General features: G+C 39.6%; 2 protein-coding genes across 2 annotated transcripts in view; one reads left to right on the forward strand and one right to left on the reverse strand.

Moving 5' to 3' along the window:
• The window catches only part of LOC114357302 (atrial natriuretic peptide receptor 1), a 46,001-nt gene extending 40,589 nt beyond the window's left edge, over positions 1-5,412 (forward strand). The window contains exons 19-23 of the mRNA XM_028310847.1: positions 225-371; positions 1,514-1,706; positions 2,107-2,259; positions 3,660-3,780; positions 5,012-5,412. Coding sequence (XP_028166648.1) covers positions 225-371; positions 1,514-1,706; positions 2,107-2,259; positions 3,660-3,780; positions 5,012-5,283 — 886 coding nt within the window. The 3' untranslated portion in view covers positions 5,284-5,412. The remainder of the gene's footprint in view (positions 1-224; positions 372-1,513; positions 1,707-2,106; positions 2,260-3,659; positions 3,781-5,011) is intronic.
• Positions 5,413-9,450: 4,038 nt separating this feature from the next.
• On the reverse strand, positions 9,451-11,277 carry LOC114357304 (uncharacterized). Its single transcript, XM_028310850.1, has one exon. It carries the CDS (start codon positions 11,275-11,277, stop codon positions 9,451-9,453), a length of 1,827 nt encoding a protein of 608 aa, XP_028166651.1.
• Between the last annotated feature and the right edge of the window lie 487 nt (positions 11,278-11,764).

The raw sequence follows: 11,764 nt of genomic DNA on the forward strand, positions 1-11,764 counted from the left end.
CCTAATAAGTAAAGCAGTCAAAGAAGTACATATTAGAACGTGAAACTTTTTTATAAGAGTTTGATTTTAGTCTTCTAACTTCTAACAGCATAATAACGTTGGCACATGTTTAGTACCAATCGATCGACTCTTAACTAGGTGTTAGAAACGTCCACTCGTAATTTCTGTGATACCTAAGTATTTGAATTAATGGTATGCGGACAATAATTACAATTACTTCAAAGGGGATACTGCGATAACCTGATGGACGACCTGCTAAGCCGCATGGAACAGTACGCCAACAACCTCGAGTCGCTGGTGGAGGAGAAAACAGAACAGCTCTCTTTGGAAAAGAGGCGCTCCGAAGAACTATTGTACCAAGTGCTACCAAGGTACTGTACTATTTGAAGCCGAGATTTCTTATACTTACAGATACTTACAGATACTTACTAACCTATCTTGTATTTATAAAAATCAATAATAATTGCTGTTCGTTAGTCTCGCTAAAACTCGAGAACGGTTGAACCGCTTTGGCTGATTTTTGTTTAGAAATGTTTGTGGTAGTCCAGGGAAGGTTTAAAAGTTGAGAAAACGATTTTTGCAACAGAAAAAATATGGTGGTACGATGTTCGCCGGGTCAGCTAGTTAACATAATTAATCAACTATTACATGCTGTTTCTTTTATAGTGGTTATACCTATTTTCTTGCAATAAAATCAATTTCAAAATAGAATACGTGGAGCAAATAGTAAAAAAACAAACTGATTAACTTATGTATCTATAACTTAATACTTACACGTTGTGTAAAAATATTTTTGCATCAACTTCGCGTACCCTTTTGTATGCATGGACGCGCATTAATAATTCGGTTTCCATTATTTGCGCTGAGTACGTGTTAAAATTCCAAAAAAGCTGATTTAATGTTTGAGCGCGCATTCTAATGACGCCTGCTATTTCCACTGAATTTCAGCAGACTGGCATTTTCCTTTTGTCGACGTATTGAAACGTTAATTTTAGGTAAACATCTAATTATTTTATAAATCGTTCTCGTTTATTATTGAAATGTTTCGGCCCTATGACAAATAAGTAGAAATTAGATTGGGTTGTTGACCATTAATGAATAATTCCATACACTTCAATTTGGCCCAGACAATCGAGTTAGTTTCCAATTTTCAGCTTAGATAATTAGTTTTAAAATCAATAAATAGTTACTTTGGTTTACGAACTAGGTAAATCAAATCAAATAATAATCTGTAGATACTTACTATACACGGGCTGGAAGACGTAGCGTGGGTAGGCCTCCTACTAGGTGGACCGACGATCTAGTAAAGGTCGCGGGAAGAGCCTGGATGCGGAGAGCCCTGGACCGGTCGTTAAGGAAATCCTTGGGCGAGGCCTTTGTCCAGCATTGAACGTCTTTGGCTGAAACGAAATGCAGTCGTCAAATTGTAATAGAGACTATTTTGCAATAAAAATGCCTATTGTGCTGTCGACTCCACAAAGAAGTCTTTGCCATCCGATGCCCTTACCACCAGGCCAGTAGCGCAGCAGCTGATGGCAGGCGAGATGGTGCAGCCAGAGAGCTTCGAATGCGTGACGGTGTACTTCAGCGACATCGTCGGCTTTACCGAGCTCTGCGCCGCTTCCACCCCCATCCAGGTGGTCGACTTGCTGAATGACCTGTACAGCACCTTCGACAGGATCATTGGGTTCTATGACGTTTATAAGGTGAGGATTTTACTGGAATATTTTCTTTGTGAAGTTGTAAATTTTCCCGTACACAATGATTTACTGTAGGTACTTAGTAGTGACTTTTTTGGATGAAAAATACAGTATCTAATTTTTACATGTTGCACTTTGTTGCTCCACTATTTTGGCACCACATATCGGTAAAGCCCTGTTTCACCGGTATCACCTGTTTTGAAATCATTTAATTTGCTGGTGTCATAAAATTAATGTTAGAAATTTCATATTTTAAACTGAAAGTTCTGTATCACTGGTTCCTGCTTCCTGATAAAGTTTCAGAAAGTTTATCTGACAACTTAGTTCCTATGCTTTATCATCTAGCAAACCGGCCTTTCATCTTTTAATCCAAGCGTGACTCTTTCAAAAGACACAATTACCATAGGTGGAGACAATAGGCGACGCGTACATGGTGGTGTCAGGCCTGCCGGAGCGCAACGGGGACATGCATGCTCGGGAGATCTGCCTCATGGCGCTCGCAGTCGTGGAGGCTGTCAGGAGCTTCGTAGTGAGGCACCGCCCCACGCATCGGCTGGAGGTAACGTTACTAAAAGACACAATTAACAATAAGCTCAATAAGGTGGAGACAATAGGCGACGCGAATATGGTGGTGTCAGGCCTGCCGGATCGCAACGGGGATATGCACGCTCGGGAGATCTGCCTCATGGCGCTCGCAGTCGTGGAGGCCGTCAGGAGCTTCGTGGTGAGGCACCGCCCCACGCATCGGCTGGAGGTAACGTTACTAAAAGACACAATTAACAATAAGCTCAATAAGGTGGAGACAATAGGCGACGCGAATATGGTGGTGTCAGGCCTGCCGGATCGCAACGGGGATATGCACGCTCGGGAGATCTGCCTTATGGTGGAGGCGGTCAGGAGCTTCGTGGTGAGGCACCGCCCCACGCATCGGCTGGAGGTAACGTTACATAAAAGACACAATTCCCAATCCACCCATAAAGGTGGAGACAGTAGGCGACGCGTAGGTACATGGTGGTATCAGGCCTTCTCAAGCGCGACGGAGACATGCACGCTCGGGAGATCTGCCTCATGGTGGAGGCCGTCAGGAGCTTCGTAGTGAGGCACCGCCCCACGCATTGGTTGGAGGTAACGTTATTAACTCTGTGAGTTATTGACCTCTATGCGTTTCTTCCCCTTATTATCAATAAGGTGGAGACAATAGGCGACGCGCACATGGTGGTGTCAGGCCTGTCGGAGCGCAACGGGGACATAAACGCTCGCGAGATCTGCCTCATGGTGGAGGCCGTCAGGAGCTTCGTAGTGAGGCACCGCCCCACTCATCGGCTGGAGGTAACGTTACTTAAGTCTGTGAGTAATGACCTCTAAGCACTTCTGCCCCTTATTACCAATAAGGTGGAGACAATAGGCGACGCGTACATGGTGGGTTCAGGCCTGCCCCCCAGGTCGTGGTGGTCTGTGTGGTGTACGTATACAGGAGACGTATTTTTGAGTTCGAACAAATATTTCAATTATTTCATTGATTATTTTACCTTTTTAAACTATGAATACTCGTACCTGCCTGGCATTAGTATTTATTATTAGCTTAATTTCAGTAAAGCATACTATTCTATCTAGAATTCTGTGTGGGCAGTGATGCAGTAATGTGACGTCCCGGCTTATCGCAAGATTAAGCCTATTTCAGTGACTCGTAGATGAGATTACAGTTAGGGTCTATGCACACTATGTTTTTTCAGGCACCTTTTACGATCACGCGTTTGCTGCGCTGCTAAATTAGATTACGTACTTTGCTGCAGAGTTACATTGATTGCGATAACATCACGAACACAGCGCGTTCCATTTGCATGATACGCGCATTGACGGCGCCTAGAGAACACGCGATGAGCATGGGCCCTAATTGTCCTACAGTTTTATATCATGTGTAGGGTTATATGAACAGTTCTATTCTGTTCTGTCGTATAGGTACGCGTGGGAGTGCATTCAGGCCCGGTATGCGCGGGCGTGGTGGGCGTGAAGATGCCGCACTATTGCCTGTTCGGGGACACCGTCAACACGGCCAGCCGCATGGAGTCTGCTGGACAACGTATGTGTTAATATCCGAGCTAAACACAAACCATATTATGTAGTTGTATTAGGTCATATTTTGTAACGAAAAAGTATAGTGATGTGCCGACAATGATGTGTGTTTCTACACTACAACAGCCCCTAGACATACCCTAGACAAGTGGCAAAACATAACAGTTGTAATGTCAAAAGACCTTAGCTCCGGCGTTTTCTTGTGTGGAGTTATCGCTCCGTGAACGGATTTGATTTTCGATTTGCTCAAAAAGTGCCACTTGTCTAGACCTACAAAAGATACAGACGACAGTGTGTCAACTGTGTGACAAATACACTATGGAGTATTGTAGATTGTTATAGATAAGTTTGTAAGTAAATATAAGAATTATTTTGAGAGGCATGGTTCAGTAATCGAGCGGAGGTCAATAAAAAGGCAATCAAACAGTCCAATTACTAGCACGGGTCAACACAAATCAATCGGTTATTGATCACGAAACTTCACAAAAAAACAAAGGAGAGAATATGTCGACAGATCGCCAAAGCAAAAACCAGACAGACCTCGTATAAAAACACAATATTAAAAAAAATACATATCTATTTGTTTGTAACCAAATTCTATTATTAAAATTCTAAGGCTGAGTTGCACTATCTTACTTTAACTTTAACAAACGTCAAAATTCTGTCAAACTCCATACAAAAAGCACCGGTTACCGTTATAGTTACGGTCAAAGTTAGGTGGTGCAACTCAGCCTAAAACTAAGAAAGATTGAAGAAAAAGAAACATTTCGTTTTAAACCTTAACCGTATGACAATAAAGTGCACAATGGTATTTCGTATTGCAACCTAAGCCCTGATTGTCTCTTATTGGTCGTAGTAAAAATATAGTAAAATGCGTAACCAATTAGAGACGGGGTGAGCACGTGACCGGAGCGATGCGCTTACGCTAAAATTTCTACAAAGTGGTTAGGCGGAAGAGTCCCCGATAGTACTCGTAATAGGTGGTGTTTTGTAAAAGAAATCTCTGATATGCTGTCAATTGCTGTCGTCGGTACAAAGTAATTTGATAGTATGGGCGCCAGTCCGACACATAAAGCTTAATATGTTGCATAATATGAAGTTGTTTGATTTTGTATCAAAATTGCGACTGTGTTTACCATGTTTACTAACTGCTACAATTAAATTGAAATCTGTTATTATTTTCTACTGCTTTATTTGTGATTGGTGCATGGTCTTTGCTAATATCTAGTTCTTTCCAGCTCTCCGTATCCACCTAAGTGAGAGCACACGAGCATTACTCGAACAGTGGGGCACATTCGTCGTCGAGCGCCGAGGGGAGGTTGAACTGAAAGGACGCGGACGAATGCTGACCCACTGGCTGCTACACTGCTCTGAGCCCGAAGCGAGGATGGTGGCGCAAGGGCCCCAGCCTCCCCCACAATACCCTATCTTGTTCCCATCGCTGCCTCAGCCACCTATGTCGCTGCAAGTCCCGTATTTAGTGGTGGAACCACCTACGTTAGCTGCTTAGGCTATGGAAGATACTTAAATCGAAAGACACGGGTCTTAACTTCTGCAGCCTGCAATCTGCTTGTGACCACTTCTGCATGTGCAGCATAGCAGCTAAAACGTCAAGCCGTGAGTACATAATGTAACTCATTCATATACGTCACGTAAAGACCCGTTTCTTTCTATTTTACTTGAAATGGAACGCGAAAGTTTAAAATCCCACCAAAAACATTCTGTAAAAAACTAGCCAAGTCTCGATGGAGCTGCTTGTTTATCTCTAAAAAGTAATGAAATCTAGACAAAGTCGTGCCAAGTCTATGGTTCTTTACTGCGATTTCTTTTTTATTATAGTTAATGTTGTGTGACTTGGCCGTTGAAGGAAAAAAAATCTGGACACCGCGGTGCAGAAAATCGACGCTCAAAGTGCTAGCGCCATCTAGCGGTGAGCGGTACAGGCGAACACCACGGTGCCGGTGTGGCGCTAGTAGTATTGATTATTATGAATGTGGTGTTACTCCAGATCTTCGATTTTCCTAGTTTTGATAGTTTTCCCTTTATGTGGCCATTAAACCCTAACTCTGTACCAAATTTCAGCTCTCTGAGTTAATGGGAAGTACTAGTTCTATTTTGATGATCATCAGTGAGTGAGTGAGTGTCATAAATGCGAAACTTTGCTTTCGCTTAACTTCGGAACTAATTGACCTACAGACTTGAAATTTTGGATTTTAAGTGTGTGATTATAGCTTACTAGATGACGAAAATTTCTGCGTTCTGGTCTTATCTAAAGGTTCTCAAATAGAGGCCTGAAAATGCGGCGAAATGGTTCCAGTAAAGGATGGTACGGCAGTGTTTGCTTCGCGCTCGACTTGGCGGGGGCACTACCGTGCCCCCAGATCTTATATGGAAGATACTTATTTTGCAGTTAAACGTGTATCATGAATTGACATTGTTAAAGGTTCCTTGCTTTATTCCATGTTATGAAAATGAAGGTAAAAGAATGGTTTTAATGTCACCGTTTCTCTTATTGTCACATGACATTTACTAATTTGCATGTAAATAATTAACTACTTAACTATAATAAGTAATTAACTAATTTGCATAAAATGGCTCCTGAGCCATCGCACAAATTAGTACAGGAAAAGTCGCTGAATAGAGCTTATTACTGAACTTACAGAAATCAAAATATACCTAGGTATAACGTAGAGAACGTTCTCAGTCAGTTTTTTTGCTCAAAATGGAATCTACGTATTCAAGAAATGCTTTGAGAACCTGCTCAAAAATATACACTCGACATCAAATAAATCGCACCTCCCGCGACAAGCATTTTCAAACGTATGCATCCCCACTTCCCACCAATATTGGCACCTTTTAAAAGCCTAGTTCTAACCTTCATTTCATTAAAGGAAAGGTTTTTACCCCAAAAATGTGTCTTTAGAAGGATCCAGAGTCACTTCTTCAAAAAATAGGTAGTTACGCTAAAGCCAACTTTTATGGCTATAAAACTGTTAAGTTGGGATTAATCGCTATCCATCTGTTAAAGAGGACACGTGAGATCATTAATTGGTTTTATAACCATAAAAATTGGTCTAATTGATCCCATAGGTGGGCCCAAAGTGAGGTATTTTTTCAAGTCACATTTATGGTACATGTTAATCATTTATTAAGAAATTAAATGTGTTTTTCTTCAAGTTTATTTATTGGGCTTTCAAATAACACCAATATTGTTGGGGCACCATGACTGTGTCAGAAGAAAATCGTTAAAGTTCGCGTCTCGGAAGGTGCGGTTTATTTGATGTTGAGTATATATCGTTCCAGCCTCTTTAACAACTCGAAATTCCTTTAGTAATAAAATTCCGGCTTTGGCAGCTGACCTAAAAGTATCTAGATCGGAACTTAGTGCCCATTGGATAAGTTCAACCCTCGATAGTGATGCCCTCGGGACTAAAGGCCGATACAACGGATTACGTTAGACTATCTCAGAGATCAATTGCTGGAGATAGTGTACACTCATTAGTTCTAGAGCTCGGGGATCGACTTAGGATGGCTGCGACGTATTACAGGCTTAGTTAGTGCCTAGTCGCTAAAGGAGAGTTTAGTTTTTAAATAAACGCTTGGCGATTCTTTGATTTAGTACATAATACAAGCTGGTTTTAAAAATATGAAAATGTTTTCTTTGTTCTTTCAATGACGTGTTTTGAAACAATGCCACTTACAAAATGACCCAAAAAGTCTAGAAACTTTTGTAATCTATAAAATTTTGAAGCCTGCCTATAACTAAATAAGTTTTCCTTATTTTTAAGGTCTACAAAAACACCTAAAAGAAACCTCATGAATGAACTTATAAAAAAACAATTTTGAAAATTATGGCACTTAGTCCCTTGTTATAAAACTGATAAGATGAAGCTGTTCTTGTATTTATTATTATTATTCATACCATACCATTCAGTATTAATACATTTCTATATATTTTGTATTCTAAAAAGCATACGAAGCATACCAGACTGAATGTTACAGTACAACTCACTCCATGTCGTTCCCCCTAAGCGGATTTAGCATAAATTAAATGAAACTAGTTAATGGGACGACATAATGGCTCATAAGATTTACATCTCGGCGCCAAGCCGTTTGCATTAACCGGGCTTGCACAAGCGTGAACAGTCTGTATTTGAAAAGGCTATGGACAGTGAAAATTACACGTTATTCTACCGTATAGATATATTGTTGCTTATTTTAAATCTTTAATTATAATTTTGGCATAAATCAATATTTATGTGACCATTATGCGCCTATATTGTAACTAATCTATATATATAAAAATGAAACCCGTTTCGCGTTGTCACGGCATCACGTGTGAACGGCTGAACCGATTTCGATAATTCTTTTTTTTTAATGTTTGTGGAAGTCCAAGGATGGTTCTTACGGAAAAAAATATTAAGAAAATCTCTACGCTAAGGCGGTACGAAGTTCGCCGGGTCAGCTAGTAAGTAAAACAAATGAACAGTGTTAGGCTTAGATACTTTACGCCCGTATTCAAAACATTACTATGAGGTCTCACAGTGTGCATGGACGCACAGGGTGACACATTGATAGCCATCTCTGCACGCCGGCTGATCGCGTTGGTTTGTCTGAACCTTTACAGAGCTCTATTCAACGCTGTGCGTTCGATTTGGTGCTTTACTTAAGCAAGTATCGTTTGTGAATGCGGGCGTTATTTTGGAACATAATAAAATATATTTACGAAAGTTAAACTTGAGTGGTTTGTTAAATTATTACTGAAAATCTTGAGGAAAATTTTCGATTAAAATGTAAATTTTTGTATGGCTGGATTCCTATAATGGTCACAATCCTATTTACCTATGGTAGAGTGAATGCCCAACATGAAATTTGTGAATTTTAAGTCTTCTCGGCAGAACAATTTTATTTATTATTGTCTGTGTGTTTTAAATAAACGTTTTTCTATTGAAGTGTAGGTTTTTCATGCGTTTAGATTATTTTGAAATCATTATATTAAGCTGTGCTTTAATTTTATTATGATGTTTTGCCTATTTTAATTATGTTCTATCTGTATAAGAAACCGATATTATGTAATTTTAAACGGTAATGTGCCAATGTAGAAAATTATATAAAAAATATTAAATCAATATGAAGCTACTTTATTTAATACTTTTATAACGAGATAAGCATTTAAATGTTATTAACTATGAATAGGCATAAGTATATTGAATATCATGTATAATTAAGCATCTATTTTTATATGAATGTTGTACATTATATTGCTTAATAACTGCAACTAGCATTATGTATAAGTTAACTAACGTAGTGGTTTTTATTATTTTTAGAGTCAATTATTATGAAATAATAACAAGAGATGCATTATTTAACTCGAATACATGAAAAAATATTTTAAAACGTGTTTTATTTCTTATATTAGATATGTACTATGAGACAGAAAAATGTGACGTTAACGATTAGGTAGGTAAACCAAACTCTACACTAATTCAAAAGTCACACAAGTCTACGTAAAATCACAACGAAACAGAAACTTTATTTCTAACTATTTGACTTTAAATGGACAGCAATTTTATAAGAGAGCTCTTAAAACTTACTTCAGGCATTAAATTACGGCGTAATCGAATCAGCAACAAAGTAGGTAACTAGGGTCTAAAATATTTCGTTTCGTTTCAAAGGCCTATTTTATAAACGAAGGGCATTTCGCGTTACGTTGTTCAATGAATTTGTATCTCATTAGTTCCAACACAAAAACAACTCCAGATATTAAAGTACCTAAAGCTAGACACAAAAGGCAACTTGCCGTTTGTTCTTGAGTAAGGGCCGAGGGATCAGAGGATGTAACCACCGAGAAAGTAGGCTTCAAAACTACTTCACGTTCCAGTAGGCCCGCTTCGATCAAACGAGGTAACCAGGCAGACAGTGGCCGCACGAATGGAGACTGACTCTTCATCCAAACCACCAACGGAACAGTCATGATAGAATCCGGAAGAATATGGCCACAAGAATCTTCCTTCTTCCCTTGAGACATACAATACGCCCAAGCGTATTCCAAAGACGTAGCCAACACGAACTCAGATCTACCTTCAACCACTTCAGTGAACACATCATCGAATCTCTCTTCTGGTATTATTTCAAACCCATCCCTAATCATCTCGTCGCGCTCAAAATGAGTGAGAATACCACCCCTCCCACCAAATCGGTAGCCTCTATCCACAGCTTCTTTCAGGTTCACAAAGTTCCCCATCATCGCGTCAGTTTTCAGTGCGACTATTAGCACGCTCTGATACGCACTCCTAATTACAAAAGTGAACCACAACCATAAAGCGATGATGTAGAAATCTCTAAACTTCTTTGGAGCCATACGAATTGGTTGTCCCATAAATATACCCCACGACCGAAATACAACTCCGTGCAATTTGTCAAAGTTCCGGAAGTATCGACGACAAAACCTTTTCACTGGTTTTAATTCCCAAATAAACGGAACAGACTTCACAAAGAATGACACGGACATAAGGAATGCCCATAAATATCCGTTGAGTGGGAACAGCAGTCGCCACCAAACTGGCCCAGGGCGCACGGGTGGAGCCAACCAAGCCAAGCGTACTCTGAAGTACGGTATTGAGTAATCCAGAAACCCCATTCGGTCAACGCCAAGCGGGATCGTGCTCAGAGAAATATTTGCTACGCCAGTGATCAAGTCGTTGAGTGACACTGACCAGTTCTTAGCCCTGTCCGAGTCGATGCTGACGTAATCCCTCGTGGAGATTATTGGCGTAAAATTCATTATGTCCCTTAGTAACCTCACTATGGCCTTCTTTATTATCTGTAATGGGATCTTTTGTTCCGTATTCGGATGATATAATTTATTAGTCGAAACATAGAGCGGACATCCTCGCATGTTTAGCATTTTATCGGGGTAGATGTCATTACGTAGAGATTTATCGTCGCAGTAGCTTATTAAAGTGGGTAGAGTGTTCTGGCAATGTAAGTGATTTTTGAATGGGAAGTAGCTATACAACGCCGTTCTGTTTTTCTTGTCAGTCGCAATTACAACAACATTGATGACATAGTAGCTCCAGAGGAAACTTGTGATGCGCTCTATCCTTTTAGGACTTGAAAATACTATTATTATAAAATTAGCGCCACCGCTCATGACTGTTTTCCCACGGAGGTCAGGTTTAAGTCTCGATGTAATTTTTGCAAATGAATGAAATGATTCAACTATTATGACTACTTGTTTTGGCGGTGCAGCATCTCTCTTAGAATCAACAATCACCGATCCTTGGTAGTTCTTCAAAAAATTGTTAACGAATCTTTCATCCACATCTTTGTATAGAATGGCTGTGTGTAGTCTATAATCGAAATTTTCATTGGCTATTTTCACTGCGCAATTCACCACTCGATCCTGAGCTGCGGAAGTGTCCTCATATTTTATTTTTATAGTCGATAGAGCTGAGGTTATATGAAAGAAAGATGCTATCAATAGATAGCATCCAATATTCATAGCGCTAGTTAGAGGGTAGCTCTAGAAATCTGAGAAAATTTTCACATTGTAGCGTCTAAGCACACCGGGCAGCGCTGATTTAATGATCCATAATGTCCAGACAAAAAACTTTCATCATGTGCCAAAAAAGAAAAGCCTGTTGCTAACATTAATCATCCTTTGTTAAAAAATCCAATTTTGTTTCGCAGTTTTTCAGTTTCATTTTGATAGATGCATTTTTGATGTATGCGGTAAAAGCATGTCCTAACGAACGGTGGCGGTATTCTGTTACACTATACCTATTGTGTATGTTTGTTGAAATTTTATACTATAGGGTAGTAGAGGGAAGAAAGTTGAGGGATTTTGTGAATATTGAGTGTGTAATAGTTATGATACGATAAGCAATATCGAAAACATATGAAAAAGCGAGTAAAAATATGTAGATGAAAAATATTAGGAACAAATCTAAACTTCTATACTAATATCATAAATGCGAAAGTAAATCTGT

Source organism: Ostrinia furnacalis, unplaced genomic scaffold (assembly GCF_004193835.3).
Source record: "Ostrinia furnacalis isolate ACB-3 unplaced genomic scaffold, ASM419383v2 OfSCF3127, whole genome shotgun sequence".
Taxonomy (NCBI): Eukaryota; Metazoa; Arthropoda; class Insecta; order Lepidoptera; family Crambidae; genus Ostrinia; species Ostrinia furnacalis.